At 42.6% G+C, this 19,123-nt stretch overlaps 1 protein-coding gene across 3 annotated transcripts in view; it reads right to left on the reverse strand.

Annotated features, from left to right (window-relative positions):
* Positions 1-19,123, reverse strand: part of LOC111961246 (zinc finger protein 462-like) — a 97,767-nt gene that overhangs the window by 9,726 nt on the left and 68,918 nt on the right. For 2 of the 3 annotated variants that reach the window (XM_023983365.2, XM_023983364.3), the window contains exons 6-7: positions 15,224-15,342; positions 8,884-9,108 (exon numbers count right to left, since the gene is read on the reverse strand). In XM_023983365.2, the coding sequence (XP_023839133.1) occupies positions 8,884-9,108; positions 15,224-15,342 (344 nt within the window). The remainder of the gene's footprint in view (positions 1-8,883; positions 9,109-15,223; positions 15,343-19,123) is intronic. The other variant, XM_023983366.2, reaches the window with a different exon arrangement.

A 19,123-nucleotide genomic window follows, 5' to 3' on the forward strand; every position in this document is an offset into this window, starting at 1 on the left:
TCGATGGCCACTGGGCACGCTGGAGAAGTGTGCTCTTCATGATGAATCCCGGTTTCAACTTGTTACCCGGAGATGAAGACAGCGTGTACGGGTATGTGGTGGAGGCAATTCCTTGATGTCAACGTTGTGTAACAGATGCCCCGTGATGGCGGTGGGTATATGTATGGGCAGGCATAAACTACGCAGACAACCTAAACACAATGCATTTATTGATGGCAATTTGAATTCACAGAGGTACCGCTGTCGAGATCCTGATTGCCCATGTGTGCCATTCATCCCCGCCGATCACCTCTTGTTTTCAGCAATGATAAAGCACAGCCCCATTCTGTTTCGCAAGATCTGCTACAGAATTTTCTGAAGCTGAAAATGTCAGTTCTTCCATGGCCTCAAACTCACCAGGACATGTCACCCATTAAGCATGTTGGGATGCTCTAAATTGACATGTACGCACAGGTGTGTTCCACTTACCGCAATATCCAAGCAACTTCCCACAGCCATTGAAGAGGAGTGGACAACATTCAACGCCACAATGCAACAAGCCTGATCAACTCTATGCGAAGGGAGATGTGTCGCGTGCATGAGCAAAAATGGGGGTCCACACCAGATACTGACCGGTTTTCTGATCCACCACCCTTACTTAATTAAATAATCTGTGACCAACAGATGCATATCTGTATTCCCAGTCATCAAATCCTAGATTAGGGCCTAATTAATTCATTTCAATTGACTGATTCCTTATATGAACTGGAAACTCAGTTCAAATCTTTGTTGCATGTTGCGCTTTAATTTTAGTTTAGTTAAGTAAGTTACAGCGTCATATATAAGTCTTTATGGATGTGTCATGAATGACCGAAAGTTGTCTCCCTTAACAAAGTATTTACCAGGGCACTACATAGTGTCAATAAATAGGTTATTAACGTCCTGCTGATGAAGGAAGGTTCTCTCATTATCTCACAGGTTGAGTGTAGGTAGGTGTGAGAGAGTATTTGAATGGGTGATGGACCTGCTAAGTTTTGTGCTTGAGTGTGTGTGTGTCAGAGCCAAGATGATTTTGGAAGTAGTCTTACGTGAGACAACACCGCAGGTATTGTCTTTCTGTTCCCATGCTGGAGGACCAGGGCTTGATTGCAATCTTTACAATGGTGCCAACATTGTTTTGGCTGATCTTTCAACGGGGAGTGGGTGAATGTGTCAAAGACCTGACTAGGTCCATCAATGCACGGTATGGCTCGTTATATTGTTTTGTGTGTGGTTTGTGTACTGAAGTGTCAGGTTTTGCCAGGACTGTTCAAGTTTTGTCACTAGATGTCCCCATTGCACCTTTTTTGTACCTTTTGTTTTTTCCTTGCTTCTAATGTATTGTTGCACCTTGTGTCGTCCCTTGTTCAGTTATTTAAACCCTGTGTGGTCCTCAGTTTCTTTGCTCAGTGTTTGTATGTTAGCACCCAGCCCCAGCCTTGTTGTGAAACATATATTTTTCTCTTATTGGATTTTCCAGAGGTTCTCTGGTTTAGTGCTTGTGTATTGTGAGTAGTCTTTTGCAGGTCTTTTTTCCCTGCTGTTTTTACCACTTTTGTGGAGTTTCTTTGTATTTTGGAGGATACCATTTTGTGCCTCTTGGCTTTATTTTTTGGACGTGGTGGTTTATTTCTTTGCCTGAAATCTTGTCCTTTTATTAAAAACCACCATCTCTAGTACTGCTTAGTTCTGCCCCTCAGTTCTTCTGGGTTCTGCGACTATTAGTGACTGTTCTCTCACCTTGGTCCTGATACTGAAGAACAGGTCATTTGTTTCCAGAAGAAACCACACTTTCCAATTTCCTTATGTTGGATGTTGGATCCTAGTCAGGTCTTTGACACATTCACCCACTCCCCCGTTGAAAGATCAGCCACAACATGTTGGCACCATTGTAACAGATTGCAATCAAGCCCTGGTCTCCAGCATGGGAACAGAAGACGAATACCTGGTGCGGTTGTCTCACGTAAGACTACTCCAAAATCATCTTGGCTCTGACACACACACACTCACGCACACAAACTTAGCAGGTCCATCAACCCATTCAAATACCTCTCACACCCTACCTACACTAACCTGTGAATAATGAGAGAACCTTCATTCATCAGCAGGACGTTAATAACCTATTCATTGACACTATGTAGTGTCCTGTAATACTTTGTTTGAAGGGAGACACCTTCGGTCATTCATGACACATCCATAAAGACMTATCATATGACGCTGTACTTACTACACTAAACTAAAATTAAAGCGCAACATGCAACAAAGATTTGACTGAGTTACAGTTCATATAAGGAAATCAGTCAATTGAAATGAATTAATTAGGCCCTAATCTATGGATTTGATGACTGGGAATACAGATATGCATCTGTTGGTCACAGATATCTTTTTTTTTTTAAGTTAAGGGTGTGGACCAGAAAACCAGTCAGTATCTGGTGTGACCACAATTTGTCTCATGCATCGTGACACATCTCCTTCGCATAGAGTTGATCAGGCTGTTGATTGTGGCCTGTGYAATGTTGTCCCACTCCTCTTCAATGGCTGTGGGAAGTTGCTGGATATTGGCGGTAAGTGGAACACACTGTCGTACATGTCAATRTAGAGCATCCCAAACATGCTTAATGGGTGACATGTCTGGTGAGTTTGCAGGCCATGGAAGAACTAGGACATTTTCAGCTTCCAGAAATTCTGTACAGATCCTTGCGACATGGGGCRYTGCMTTATCATMCTGAAACAAGAGGTGATGGCGGCGGATGAATGGCACGACAATGGGCATCAGGATCTCGACACGGTACCTCTGTGAATTCAAATTGCCATCAATAAAATGCAATGTGCTTAGCTGTCTGTAGCTTATGCCTGCCCATACCATAACCCCACCGCCATCACGGGGCACTCTGTTCACAACGTTGACATCAGGAAATTGCCACCACATACCCGTACACGCTGTCTTCCACTTCTCCGGGTACAAGTTAGGGGGGGCGGGGGGGGGGGGGGGGGGGTAAACCGGATCATCCATTGAGAGCACACTCTCCAGCGTGCGCCAGTGGCCAATCGGAAGATGAGCATCTCACACTGAAGTTCGACGCCGAACCTGCAGTCAGGTCAAGACCCTGCCGCTGAAGACGACGAACACGCAGATGAGCTTCCCTGAGGAAGTTTCTGACAGTTTGTGTAGAAATTTGTGCAAACCTACAGTTTCATCAGCTGTCTGAGTGGCTGGTCTCAGAAAATCCCGCAGGTGAAGAAGCRGGATGTMGAGGTCCTGGMCTGGTGRGGTTACACGTGGTCTGCGGTTGTGAGGCTGGTTAGATGTACTGCCAAATTCTCTAAAACAACGTTGGAGGAGGCTTATGGTAGAGAAATGTACATTCAATTCTCTGGCAACAGTTCTGGTGGACATTCCTGCAGTCAGCATGCCAATTGCACATTCCCTCAAAATTTGAGACATCTGTGGCATTGTGTTGTGTGACAAAACTGCACAATTTAGAATGGCCTTTTGTCGTCCCCATCATTGTGTTGTGTGATAAAACTGCACATTTTAGAGTGGCCTTTTATTGTCCCCAGCACAAGGTGTACCTGTGTATTGATCATGCTGTTAAATCAGCTCCTTGATATGCCACAGCTGTCAGGTGAATGGATTATATTGGCAAAGGAGAAATGCTCGTTAACAGGGATGTAAACAAATTTGTGCACCAATTTTGAGCGAAATAAGCATTTTGGAAAATGTATGGGATCTTTTATTTCAGCTCTTGAAACGTTGGACAGACACTTGTTCAGTATATCAAGTCAGACACTTTTGGTCATTCATGACACATACATAACGGCTTAATGATGGAAACACAAATGGGGAATTATCACATAGGGAATTATCACTAARAGGTAACACATATAAACATTAAAGACATGGTTAAACCATACATTTCCTTATTTTTTTAAACAATACACATACATTAAGTTTCCAAAAGTCCAACAATGTAATTTTATACATTTCATTAATTTGCTGTGCATGACTGCACTTTAAAGTGTCTCATCCTGTAGTCCAGCATTTTAGGGAAAGTTGAGGTCAGGTTCAGTATTGGCGTTGCACCCAAGAGAAAAAGCGGTTGGGACATCCTAGAAKTGGTTAGAGTAATATAATATATGCAATTTAGCAMACACTTTTATCCAAAGCGACTTGCAGTCATGCGTGCGCGCATACATTTCCACTTATGGGTTGTCCCGGGAATAGAACCCACTACCCTGGCATTGCAATGCTCTACAAATATGCATGCCACGGTTATAAATTCTTTGTGACGCCTCAATCTATTATGATGTATAAAGCCTTTATTAAGRGGTACTTAAAACACAGGTTTATGTCATATTTGACATTGGTGGTTATGCCACAGTTATGTCACATTTATTAACCCTTCATAGAGCATGAAATACAACTAAAGATGATATGTGACACATTTATGTAGTGTTTATCAAGGATTTATGAAGCCTTTACAAGCTGCACGTCATTTAAAGCGGGTCACGAAAAGGTCTTAAATCGAACAATGCCACACCTGATTCATAACAGCAATKTTTTCTCTGTAAAAGAGGAAAATATGTAGGTGAGATGGCAGGTACAGTTTGAGAAAGTGGTAATCTGTCTTTTTAAATAGGAGTAGCAGAGCCAATACCTCTGTCCAAGAGATACAATACCAGTCAAACGTTTGGACACACCTACTCATTCAAAGGTTTTTCTTTATTTTTTAAACTGTTTTCTACTTTGTAGAATAATAGTGAAGACATCAAAACTATGAAACAACACATATGGAATCATGTAGAAAGCAAACAAGTGTTAAACAAATCAAAACATATTTTAGATTCTTCAAAGTAGCCACCCTTTGCCTTGACGGCAGCTTTGCACACTATTGGCATTCTCTCAACCAGCTTCACCTGGAATGCTTTTCCAACATTATTGAAGGAGTTCCCACATATACTGAGCACTTGTTGACTGCTTTTCCTTCACTCTGCAGTCTAACTGTCACGCCCTGACCATAGAGAGCTGTTTATTCTCTATGTTGGTTAGGTCGGGTGTGATTAAGGGTGGGTTATCTAGGGGAATTATATACCTATGTTGGCCTGATTATGGTTCRCAATCAGAGGCAGCTGTTTATCGTTGTCTCTGATTGGGGATCATATTTAGGTAGCCATTTTCCCCAWTGTGATTTGTGGGATCTTGACTATGTTTGTGTGTAGTTGCTTTCTGCACTGCATGTAGCGTCACGTTTCGTTTATTCACTTTATTGTTTTTGTTCTATAAGTTTTGTCTCAGCTCCTGTTTTGTCTCTTTTCTCGCCCTCCTGGTTTTGACCCTTGCCTGTCCTGACTCCGAGCCCGCCTGACCACTCTGCCTGCCCCTGACCCTGCCTGCCGTCCTGTACCTTTGCCTCTGTTCTGGATTATCGACCCCTGCCTGCCTTGACCTGTCGTTTGCCTGTCCCTGTAATAAACATTGTTACTTCTGCATTTGGGTCTTACCTGAAACCTGATAGTACGAACTGGCCATGACTGACCCAGCAGACTTGGACCAGCTCCGCAACGCCATCTCCTCCCAAGGAGCCACCATTGGTAGGCACGAGGATTTGCTTCGCGGTCTGATGGAAGGGGTCCCAGCTGGTAGCAGCACCGGAACCCTGCTTACCTCCCCCGGAGCGCTACGATGGAGATTCCAGAACCTGCCGGGCCTTTCTCTCCCAGTGCTCCCTTGTTTTCGAGCTGCAGCCCTCTTCGTTCCCCTCGGACCGCTCGGGTATAGCGTACATTACACTGATGTCCGGGAGGGCACTCGCCTTGGCCACGGCGGTGTGGGAGCAACAATCCGCCGACTGCCTCAGTCTGGAGGTATTCGTTGCGAAGGTGAGAAAAGTTTTTTGAGGCTCTGGTGTCCGAGAGAGAGGCTGCCCGGAAGTTGCTCCAGCTTCAGCAGGACTCCCTCAGTGTGGCAGACTATGCGGTGGATTTCCACACGCTAGCAGCGGATGGTGCCTGGAACCCGGAAGCGCTGTTCGACACGTTCCTACACGGCTTATCGGAGGAAGTAAAGGACGAGCTTGCAGCCCGGGAACTACAGATGGATCTCGACTCACTCATCGCTTTAACCATCTGGCTTGATGGACGGCTATGGTAACGTAGGAGGGAGAAGAGGTCTGATTGCAGTTCCAATCACTCACTCAAGGATCCCACCTTGCATCTGATGAACTCCGGAAGTCCCTGGCGTCTACGCCCCTGAGAGGATCCGAAGTCTACTGATTTATCTCTTCCCGAGCCGATGCAGCTCGGCAGGGCTAGGCTGTTTCCAGCCGAATGCGTACGCAGACTTAACACCCAGAGTTGTCTGTATTGCGGTACTGCCGGTCATTATGTGTCTACCTGTCCGTTCAAGAGTCCTAGCTCATTTGTAGGAATGAGTACTCTGGTGGGTCTTAAGGACCATTTTGCTTCTCCCCCTACTCGCCCCCCTCTCCATGCCACCCTGCTGTGGGGCGACCAGTCCAAGTCTATCCAGATACTCATTGACTCGGGGGCCGATATGAGTCTTATGGACGTTACCCTGGCGTCCGAGCTGGGCATCCCCACTCAATCCCATGAGTGTTAGAGCGCTAGACGGGCACTCTATAGGCCGGGTCACCCACCATACCACCCCCATCAACCTACGAGTGTCGGGGAACCACAGCGAGACGATCCAATTCCTGCTAATTGAGTCTCCGTAGGTTCCTCTGGTATTGGGATTCTCTTGGCTCCAGCGACACAATTCCTTGATTGACTGGTCTACTGGTGCTGTCGTGGGCTGGAGCCCGTTCTGCCACACTCATTGCCTGAAATCAGCTCTGCCTGCCCCGGGACGTATTCCTGGGGGCTTGGAAATTGCCCCGAACCTTACCGCCAGTCCCACGGAGTACCAGGACCTTCGGGAGAGGTTCAGTAAGGCCCGGGCCAATTCGCTTCCGCAACACCGACCGGTACCCAAGGATGTTAAGGTGGATGCGCTGGCACGCCGCTATAGCCCTGTGGTTACAACCCCGGAAGCTGAGACCTTTTCCCACTGATCCAAGATCATTAGCCCCTCTGCTGTTTGTCCTCTGTTTCCCCGTACTCTCCCCATACTTCCTACTTTTCATGTCTAGATGTAAACCCATGTCTCACAGCCCTTTGTCTCCTGTTTCCAGGCCCACCCCTCTCCCCCGTATCATTGACTGCCAACCGGCATACAGGGTGAGACGTCTCCTGAAGGTTTGACCTCGGGGTAGGGGATTCCAATACCTGGTTGACTGGGAGGGTTATGGCCCGGAAGAGAGGTGCTGGGTCTCCACTAGGGACATCCTGGAACCAGGCCTCATCTCTGAATTCCAATGCCAGCACCCCGCTCAACCAGGTATGGTATCCTTAGAGGGGGGTTCCAGACCATTTCAAAGGTCTTGAAATGTTCGGCATTGACAGACGTTTAATGTCTTAAAGTTGTGATGGACTGTCGTTTCTCTTTGCTTATTTGAGCTGTTCTTGCCATAATATGAAGCTGGTTGAGAGAATGCCAAGAGTGTGACAGCAAAGCTGTCATCAAGGAAAACGGTGGCTACTTTGAAGAATCTAAAATATTAAAGATATTCTGATTTGTTTAACATTTGTTTGGGTAGTACATGATTCCATATGTGTTATTTCATAGTTTTGATGTCTTCACTATATTCTACAATATTCTACAATGTATTCTACAATGTTGGTGTGTCCAAACTTTAAACTGGTACTGTATTTAATAGTGCAAAACCACCATGGAGGGAGCAGTAAGCAGCAGAGCCGTTGGGGAGTCTAGAAGATCAACCAAAGAGAGAAAGCAAGCCATCTTCAAAGTGGAAATTATAAACTTCCGAAGCCCTTTAAAACTTCAAAGACACCACAAGTTTTTAATGTCCTGCATTGCAGGAAAGTTCTACAACAGGGTGATCAAATTAAAACTGTAGCAGCCTCCATCCAGCACGATAGCTCGTCATCGTAAAAATCGTTTTACACTAGTATCATTACGATCACGGACAGTCAAGCAACAGACTAGATCGTTCATAGCTTAAAACTCTACACCTAACTGAAYGTTCAGCAAGCAATCCACCAGCTTTACCGTGTTACCAAGCTACAAAGATTGAGAGTGCGAGAGAGATATTTGAGAGGCTCTGGTCCTCCTCAATGCTTAATTTGTTTTCTGTAGCCAACGGTGACATGGCGGTGGCATTCCATAATGCTTCTCTGCGCTGCTCTGTCTGTGTTCCATGTTTTGTGTTCCACTTCCACCGAGAGGGAAAATTCCATTGTGCCAGCAGCAGATGACAGCTGCCAAGAACATTCTAGAACAGAGCGGACGGTCGGTTGGACACATGGAGAGCCGGGCACCTGACACGCTAGATTAACACCTTCTGGGAACCAGTCATGGGCACAAACAGAAGGATATATCCTGTTTGATCAGGTCTAACAACGTGAATTCTGTGATTTCAGAGGAAGACCATGTTTTTACTCCTACCACAATGTTTCCCAAAGCGGTGAAATGGGCTGCCCTGTTGAGTTTTGATGCTCTCCAGACTTGAAATGAATAAGACTTGTACTGGTAGTAATTGAAAATGTGCATTTGTGTCAACAGCTCCTGAACGGRTCCTTCTGTCAATGGCTCCTAAACTGCATATCAGCGAATAAATTATAAATGAGGGCTCATTTGAAAAAGAGATGTCTATCCAATTGTGACTTTCTTGGTAAATAAAGAAGAAATAAATAAGAAATAAATAAGACAAAAAATAAATCAAACCAAAAACTCTAAGATCAATAAAAGTCWGCCAATCTGTTAGATGCTACAGATGGAGCTCTTACCGTCAAGGTCAGAGGTCYGGGGTGTCTGGTGAGGATCTGAGCCCAGCCTGAAGGGCCTGATCTGGGGGGCGTGGCCGGCCTGGGGAACCTGGGTGTGGGTGGTAGTGCCAGCGCGCAGCTTGGGGAGGGTCAGGGCCTGCCCYTGGTCCCTCAGAGAGTGCTCCTTCAGTTGGCTGATAGTCATTGAGGAGAAGGGGCAGGACAAGCACTTATACGTGTTCTCGCCTGTAAAATAATAATGATAGAAGGGTTTTATAAAGCACTTTTTAAAGGACCTAAAGACGCCTGTGTGTGTCAAGAGTAAACAGGAATGAAATCAATCTTTCATGAATCTCGCAGTTATATTATGACCCCCTCGGACATGAAAAATTATCGCCCGATGTCTAAACTACGTATATCTGCTGCTTCTTTGGTAATAAATTACATTGTAAATAGCATTGACAAAAGGCAGCATTGTGCTGCCCTTTTAATAGACCTGCCAAAGGCTTTCGACACTGTTGATGTTCCATTATTCATTCTTAGACTGTCTAACATTGGCCTGGGTCAGGCAGTCTGTACTCCCTGACAAAGGCCATGCAGCCGAAACGCGTCGTAAAAAAACAACAACTTTGTTTCTATTGAACATGCCATACTAATAAAGGCATTTTAATMAATTATATGAAGAGTGCCTTGGTCCTCCTTTCTTTTAGTCTGCAATTGGTTTGAAAATTACCTGATAGACAGGACACAATGGGTTTCTTCTGATGGTGTTAAGTCAGGTTTCTTTGACATTATGAAAGGTGTCCCGCAAGGGTCAATTTTAGGTCTTGTACTTTTTACTGTCTATATAAACAATATTTGTCTTTCTGCAAACATTTTTTTTATTTTTTATTTTTTACATACTATACTCCTGTATGCAGATAACACTGTTGTGTATGCCATTGCCCCCACGGTCGGCCAGGCTCTTTCGGAGCTCCAGTCGGCCTTTAATGCCCTGCAGAAAGCCTTCGTTGAATTCAAATTGGTACTTAATGCAGGTGAAACCAAGTACAGTATATGTTATTTTCTAATTCACGTAAAAATGTARCTGATGATTTATMTATAAWTATGTACATTTGATGGTGCCCTCATTGATCGTGTCCCCGCTTATAAARATCTGGGCATCTGGAWTGACGCAAATCTTTCAGAAAGGATGTTAATGAGTTAGTTAAGAAATTAAGATTTAAAATGGGCTTATTTTATAGGAATATGTCATGCCTTTCGTTATATAGCAGAAAATAATAATTCAGTCGACATTRATTCCGACTTTAGARTATGGTGATATTGTCTATATGAATMCAGCTGCCACTGTATTGAACGCAGTTTATCATAGTGCACTACRTTTTACTACACCAATAGGTTCAGTATACATCACTACATTCTTTCTCAGAAAGTAGGATGGACCTCTCTTAAGTCTCGTAGATCAATTCACTGCTCTGTTTTTGTTTATAAAGCCTTCTAGTGCAAACTTCCACGATACCTTACTTCATTGTTAAATTACAGACATACGAGTTACCAGACCCAATAGCAGGGATGGCTAACTCTAGAGMTCCCGTTGATCACTAAAMAATTAGGAAATCTGCAAACSKCTTCTGCACTTTGATGGTCTGGTGCCTGTAGGGCAGTTCAAGTTGTTCACYAAGGACCTCATTGTSTTTGTTCTTAAATTGCTTGTAGTATTGTATGTTTTTATTACGTTGTATGTTTGAAACCAGGCTTGGTTTCAATGGGACTCCCTGCTAAAACGAGGTAAACAAATATATAATTATCATTTCGTTAAAGCCCAAGTCACAGTTCAACCCAACTAAAAAGAAAAAGACTGAGAGCAAAACCAAGGACTATCTCTTTGGCAAAGGAGCATAAACTTTGGTCAGAGAGAAACTCTTTTGAGAGTGGCTTTATCCAACTTAGTATAGAGTTGAGCATGTCAGTCAGTGTTCAGACTTCGAGTAGCACAAGACACAAAAATCTGCCTCTGTCACCAATTTTCTATTTTTTACACTTTTTATGATGACCACCCTCAGTCCATTCAAAGGAAAATCGATTGGCTTGATACTAGTATAGTAAGCCCAAAAGCTTTCAGCCAGACAGACAGAGCCAGCGCCTGCCGACGGATCTGAAAAGAGGGGTGTTGACACTCATTTTCTGCTAATCTACCCTTGAATGACTTTTGTACCTTATCGAGAGAACCAGCATTCACACAACACACGTTACCCACTGTGCACACCATGTCATTTCGACGTGAAAATGTTTGTCATATTTAGTTGAGATGTTGATCAATGAGATTTCAATCTTTATTCACACTCAAAAGGAGAGTAAGTAGTTTGTTGAATTCCCAAATGTGTTATCGCAATGCTTCAAACCATCTGAAAGGACAACCGAATTCCAATAAAAAAACATTGTTTGATTTTTGGTTTAGTTGTCATCAAAACACTGCACTTTCAACTATTTAAAAGCACACCAAAGGCCTAGATCAGATCAAGCATTAACCGGCGATAGCCGACACCCGCATAGGTTATGCTTTGGCGGTGTCTGAGGTAGAGCTGTCAAATCAGAGCGGCTGCTCCTGTGGTCATTGTCACGAAGCCACACCCGTCCCACTTGTGTTAGACGTTTAGAACGAGAAAGTGTCGGCTAGCACGGATCTGATAGAATCTGGCCCAAGGTTCAAATGGGAATACAATGTCAGATATTCTGTATTTATACATCTTCACTGTACTTCTTCTAAGTAGTAGTACTGCTAGGTTTTACACAGTCAAATGTAACAAATAGCTAKATTTTCTATWAAAAAAAACTGTACAAATGATACATTTGTGACATCAATATATATATAAAATAATCAAAATTATTCAATACAATAATGTGCGATCTGTATGTAAAATATTTACATTTTACATTTTTGTCATTTAGCAGATCTAAAATCGATGTAAAAAAATTCTGAGAACAGTAATATTTTACACAAACATGAAGGTACCCATAAGCAATCATTTCTGAAGAAAACAGACAAATGTAAAAAAAAAAAAAAAAAAAAATGGCGGATATGGCATTTGGAAAATAAACTCTTCAAATACTGTTACAATAGTTTGCAAGACGGCATTTACTTTAGACTATTTACTGTACTACAAAAGTAATAATGAATTGTGTTTGGTTGACAATGCAACCAAATATCAACATGAAGTGCATTTAAAGTTTGATTTGATTTACTCCTATCCTTTCTCTTTGATTTTCGGCTGGAGACGTGAATCCAACATATTCATCATTAACTTGAAGATTACATCTGAAATCAACCTAAGCTTGAAGTCCTAGGCTTATACGTATTGTACATTTTTTGTTGTTGAACCCTGGGTTGAATTGAAACATTAGTTGTTACTAACTTCAAATGCCGTAGGCCTAAATAGTATCCTTGATGATATATCACTCATAAAGTARGGTRACATTTAATATTCTCTGTTAAACCTACCCTTTGYAATGACTTCGATAGCAACAGTGAATATGTTTAGTTATTAATAGATAGATTCAATAATCATTCTCACGATAGCACATTGGCAGTAGTCAGTGACAAATACAAAGCTAAGCAGGGCTGGCCTTATTTAAAACCCTGGACGGGAGACTAAATAAGTAACTGTACTGTAGATAGTTCAACTCTCCAGTAGATGGTGCGGCCCAGCTTATTATTATTTTTCTGATAGTGGARATAACATTGAAAATATGACGTTGTTTCAAAAGGTACAAATTCAACATGTTTTATACAAGGTTCGTCTACGTTGAAAATMGGTTACCATGATGACATAATCCCGTGGTTGAAATTGTATCCTCAAAACAACAGTTTCGATGACTTTTTTTTTGCAAATCCAATGTATTTTCCCCCGTAGATTCTACGTCACAATGAGTTGACAAATGACGTCGAAACAACGTTGATTCAACTAGTTTGTGCCCAATGGGTATTGGATTCCACAGTATACACATTACGCATTACCAAGGCAGCAATCAAAACCCACAGGCAAATAAGTGGCTGGATGATTGTGAGATTGATACAATATACAACAGAAGCAGAAAACATGGTGTTTTGACACCACCACCAACAGACCATGTCAGAACACTTTCAAAATGTAATCAAATTCTAAATGGCTCTGGTTCGGAAGTCGATTGTCTGAATCAACTGTTGATTGTTGTTGACTCATCTTTCCGTGTTATTTTCCAGTCATAACTGAGACAACATTCACGACTACTTTTTTGTACTCTCATTGTCATTTGTGATGATTGACTATCTATCCCTCTGCTCGGGCGTTGGTTCCCTGGCTGCATCTGTGGAATCAATTTCTGTAGACWACGGAATCCTTTGCGAAAATATCAAAATATCTAATGAAAGAAACATAACATTGAACAGAGAAAATAGACAGGCTGCGTCTGCAATGGCACCCTTTTCTCTATATAGTGCACTACTTTTGGACCATTTGGGACTCACCCAAAGACTCGCATAGCTATGGTATTCAATGGACTCAACCACAAGACTCAGTTTAAGATAGTCCCATAGGGGACGTACTAAGGGAATGATGACATTAGTGTTGATTTAAGATCCTCAAACAGCTGTGGTAGTCAGACATTCAGACTAGCCCACAGCCCAATACACAGGCGTGGTCAATAACCCACTAGTCTGTTTCAGGATCAGTTTGTGCTGTTTAGCCAACGACGAGTCAAAATTCGACTGATAGTGCCTTCAGAAAGTATTCACACACCTCGACTTTTTCCCACATTTTGTTGTGTTCCAAYGCGGGATTTAAAATGGATTCGATTGTCATTTCTTGTCAACGATCTACACAAAATACTCTGTCATGTCAAAGCGGAAGAAAAACATTTGTAAAAACATTTATGAAAAATGAAACAGTAATATATCTTGATTACATAAGTATTAAAGCAATACATATCACTACATGTGTGAATATTTCTGGGTAAGTCTAAGAGCTTTGCTGTCACGCCCTGACCATAGAGAGCCCTCGTTTCTCTATGGTGTAGTAGGTCAAGGCGTGACTAGGGGGTGTTCAAGTTAAAATGTTCTATGTTGGTGTTTTGTATGGTTCCCAATTAGTGACATTTGCACACCTTGATTATAATATATTTGAACATTGTTATTTAAGACATTTTTTCATACTCTGTCAAGTTGGTTGTTGATCCTTGCTAGACGCAAGGATCAACAACCAACTTGACAGAGTATGAAAAAATGTTCAAATATATTATAATCAACGTGTGCAAATGTCACTAATTGGGAACAGCCATTTTCAAGTCTTGCCATAGATTTTCAAGCCGATTTAAGTAAAAACTCAGGAARATTCAATGATGTATTGGTAAGCCACGCCAGCGTATATTTGGCCTTGTGTTCTCGGTTATTATTCTGCCGAAAGGTGAATTTGTCTCCCAGTGTGTTGGAAAGCAGACTGAACCAGGTTTTCCTCAGATTATTTTTATTTTAAAAAAACTCCCTAGTCCTTGCCAATGACAAGCATACCCATAACATGATGCAGCCACCACCATGCTTGAAAATATGAAGAGTGGTTCTAAGTGACGTGTTGGATTTGCCCKAAACATAACACTTTTTTTATTCAGGACATAAAGTTTCACTTTAGTGCCGTATTGCATACAGGATGCATGTTTTGGAATGTTTTATTCTGTACAGCCTTCCTACTTTTCACTCTGTCAATTGGGTTAGTATTGTGAAGTAAGTACAATGTTGTTGATCCATCCTCAGTTTTTCTCCTATCACAGCCATTTAAACTCCGTAACTGTTTTAAAGTCACCATTGGCCTCAAGGTGAAATCCCTGAGCGGTTTCCTTCCTCTCTGGCAAATGAGTTTGTAGTGACTGGGTGTATTGATACACCATCCAAAGTGTAAGTAATAACTTCACCATGCTCAAAAGGATAATTAATGTCTTATTTTTTATACCGATCTACCTATAGGGGCATTGGAAAACCTTCCTGGTCTTTGTTGTTGAATCTGTGTTTGTAATTCACTGCTCGACTGAGGGACCGTACAGATAATTGACTTATTGACTCAAGACATTTCAGCTTCCATGTTTTAATTAATTTGTAAAAATGACTAAAAACACAATTGTACTTTGACATTACGGGGTATCGTGTGTAGGCCAGTGACACAAAATCGAAAGTTAATACATTTTATATTCAGGCTGTAACACGACAAATATGTTGCACAATTCAAGGGGTGTGAAAACTTGAAGGCACAGGAAGTAGAAGTTTCGCCCCAGAACAAACACTGACCACCCGTGAAGTCGTGGTGAGCASAGAGTAGTGAGGTGTGTGGTTTTTTACCTGGGTGTGCTTTGTGCAGATGACTCTTCAGTCGGCTCAGGTAAGCAGACTTAAAAGGACAGAGCTTGCATCTGAACGGCTTGTGGTGCCTGTGGTGAGACTGCACATGTTTGTCCAGACTGAGGAGAGAGACACAGACAAAGAGGAGAGAGTGAATGAGAAGAAAAGGAGGGAGACAGAGAGAGAGGGGGGGGGGGCAGAGTGGGAGAGAAAGAGAGATGTAGAGAAAGAAACATCTACACCAGGTATGGGCGAACTACGGCCCATTCAATCCAGCCCACGGGAGTTTTGATAAACACTCTTTTTTTCTTTTTTTTCCTTCCCTTTTACTCTTGAACGTCTAAAACTAGATAGAAAGTATGTAGAAATTAGAATGGACTTTTCAAATAACTGTCCTTTTCCTGGCCTGCAAATATATTTTTTACAAACAAATCAATTACAAAAAAATCTGCGCGGTGCTCGAAATCCTGTGGCCCTTGAGCCAAAATGTTTGCTGACCCCTGGTCRGCACATATGTTTCAACCCATCACAACAGAATACTTCCAAGGAAGCAGAGGGAATCTGATTGTACCTAACTTGATTTTCTGAGCCACAACTAGCAGAGAATTTCRAATGACTATTGAGCAGAGGCCATAGTGGAAAACCATCTACCATGGTCACAGTATCCCTAGTGTATCTCTGTGTGTCTGACTGCAAACCACATAGAAGGTATCTGGGGAAWATGAATGTGTTTTGATCCCAGCCTCTTGGGTGGCATGGGAACACATTTACTTTCCGGGTCAGCAATACAGTGGGACTACACAAGGGAGCTGAGATGAGGTCTTTCAGCTTTGGATAAGAAGACAAATTACACTATCAAAATGTCTGCCATGTCTACAGTGTCTCAATGGATTCTACTGGAGTGAGTTTTGGAGGAAATGCGCATTCCATCTAGCCTGGTGCCAGATCTCTTTGTGCTCTTCTCTACCCCATTGCTCCGTCATTGTCAATCACAAACAGACTGGCACTTAGGCTACATTCCATCCAGAGTGTATGTCCGATATAAAGCACAGCTCAGATGACGTCGARAGATAGGGCTTCCGTGCTTCTTGCACTTAGGAAACTTTGCAGTATAAATATTTTTTGTGTTCTCTTACATTATTAACCCATAATTMTTTTGGTGTTATTACAGCCAGGAAGAACTTTTGGATATCAGAACGGCGGTAACTCACCAGCATTACCAGCACTACGACCAGGAATATGACTTTCCTGAATCTGATCGTTTGTTCGTACCCCCCAGGGCAATTGAACTGATTCCAGAGGCTGACCCAAAACACCGCCAGTGGAGGAGAGGTCCTTGGAGTGGACTTCTAGTCCGACTCAGGAGGCGCGCACACGACCCACCGCTTCCGAGTATATTACTCGCTAAAGTTCAGTCTCTGGATAATAAAGTTTACGAGCTCAAGGCGAGGATTTCCTTCCAGAGAGACTTCAGGGATAGTAACATACACTGTTTCACGGGAACATGGCTCTCCGTCTGAGTTCGTACAGCCAGTTAGGTTCTCAGTTCATCACGCAGAACAGGAATAAATATCGCTCTGGGAAGAAGAAGTGCAGGGGTGTATGTTTCATGATTAACTACTCATGGTGTGATTGTGATAACATACAGGAACTCAGGTCCTTTTGTTCACCTAACCTAGAATACCTCACAATCAAATGCCGACCATATTACCTCCCAAGAGAATTCTCTTCGGTTATAGTCACAGCCGTGTATATTCCCCCTCAAGCCGATACCACGATGGCCCTCAACTTCACTGGACTTTATGCAAACTGAAAACCACATATGCTGAGGCAGAATTTATTGTAGCTTGGGTTTTGAACAAAGCAAATTTGAGAAAAACGCTACCGAAGTTCCATCAACACATTGACTGTAGTAGTCGCGCTGCTCAAACCCTCYACCACTGCTACTCCAACTTCTAAGATGCCTACAAGACCCTCCCCCGCCCTCCCTTCGGCAAATKTGATCACGACTCCATTTTGCMCCTCCCTCCTTATGGGCAGGAACTCAAAAAGGAAGTACCCATGCTAAGGACTATTCAACGCAGGTCTGACCAATCAGAATCCACGCTTCAAGATTGTTTTGATCACGCGGACTGGGATATGGTCCAGGTAGCCTCCGGGAATAACATAGATGAATACACTGATACGGTGACTGAGTTTATCAAGAAGTGTATAGGAGATGTTGTACCCACTGTGACAATAAAAACCTACCCTAACCAGGAACCGTGGATAGATGGAATATTCGAGCAAAACTGAAAGCTCGAACCATCGCATTTAACCATGCAAGTGACTGAGAATATGGCGAATACAAACAGTGTAGTTATTCCCTCCTTAAGGTAATCAAACAGGCAAAACGTCAGTATAAAGACAAAGTGGAGTCGCAATTCAAAGGCTCAGACACGAGACGACAGTTGAAGTCGAAAGTTTACATACACCTTAGCCAAATACATTTAAACTCAAGTTTTTCACAATTCCTGACATTTAATCCTAGTAAAAATTCCCTGTTCTACGTCAGTTAGGATCACCACTTATTTTTAAGAATGTGAAATGTCAGAATGATAGTAAGAGAAAAGATTTATTCAGCTTTTATTTCTTTCATCACATCCCAGTGTGTCAGAAGTTTACATACACTCAATTCATATTTGGTAGCATTGCCTTTAAATTGTTTAACTTGGGTCAAACTTTTGGGTAGCCTTCCACAAGCTTCCCACAATAAGTTGGGTGAATTTTGGCCCATTCCTCCTGACAAAGCTGGTGTAACTGAGTCAGGTTTGTAGGCCTCCTTGCTCGCACACACCTTTTCAGTTCTGCCCACAAATTTTCTATAGGATTTTTGTCAGGGCTTTGTGATGGCCACTCCAATACCTTGACTTGTTGTCCTTAAGCCATTTTGCCACAACTTTGGAAGTAGCTTGGGTCATTGTCCATTTGGAACCCATTTGCGATCAAGCTTTAACTTCCTGACTGATGTCTTGAGATGTTGCTTCAATATATCCACATAATTTTTCTCCCTCATGACTCCATCTATTTTGTGAAGTGCACCAGTCCCTCCTCAGCAAAGCCCCCCACAACATGATGCGGCCACCCCCGTGCACAGTTGGATAGGTTCTTCTGCTTGCAAGCCTCCTTTTTCCTCCAAACATAACGATGGTCATTATGCCAAACAGTTCTATTTTTGTTTCATCAGACCAGAGGACATTTCTCCAAAAGTACGACTTTGTCCCATGTGCAGTTGCAAACAGTAATCTGGCTTTTTTATGCGGTTTTGGAGCAGTGGTTCTTCCTTGCTGACGCCTTTCAGATTATGTCGATAAAGGACTCATTTTACTGTGGATTATATTGTCATAGATACTACGCTATTTCTCAGTTCACCTCCAGCATTCACAAGGTCCTTTGCTGTTATTCTGGGATTGAATTGCACTTTTCGCACCAAAGTACGTTCATCTCTAGGAGACAGAACGTGTCTCCTTCCTGAGCGGATGACGGCTGCGTGTCCCATGTGTTATACTTGCGTACTATTGTTTGTACAGATGAACGTGTACCTTCAGGCGTTTGGAAATTGCTCCCAAGGATGAACCAGACGTGTGGAGGACTGCAATTTGTTTCTGAGGTCTTGGCAGATGTCTTTTGATTTTCCCATGATGTCAAGCAAAGAGGCACTGAGTTTGAAGGTAGCCTTGAAATACATCCACAGTACACCTCCAATTGACTCAAATGATGTCAATTAGCCTATCAGAAGCTTCTAAAGCCATGACATCATTTTCTGAAATTTTCCAAGCTGTTTAAAGGCACAGTCAACTTAGTGTATGTAAACTTCTGACCCACTGGAATTGTGATACAGTGAATTATAAGTTAAATAAT

Source organism: Salvelinus sp. IW2-2015, linkage group LG4q.1:29 (assembly GCF_002910315.2).
Source record: "Salvelinus sp. IW2-2015 linkage group LG4q.1:29, ASM291031v2, whole genome shotgun sequence".
NCBI lineage: Eukaryota > Metazoa > Chordata > Actinopteri > Salmoniformes > Salmonidae > Salvelinus > Salvelinus sp. IW2-2015.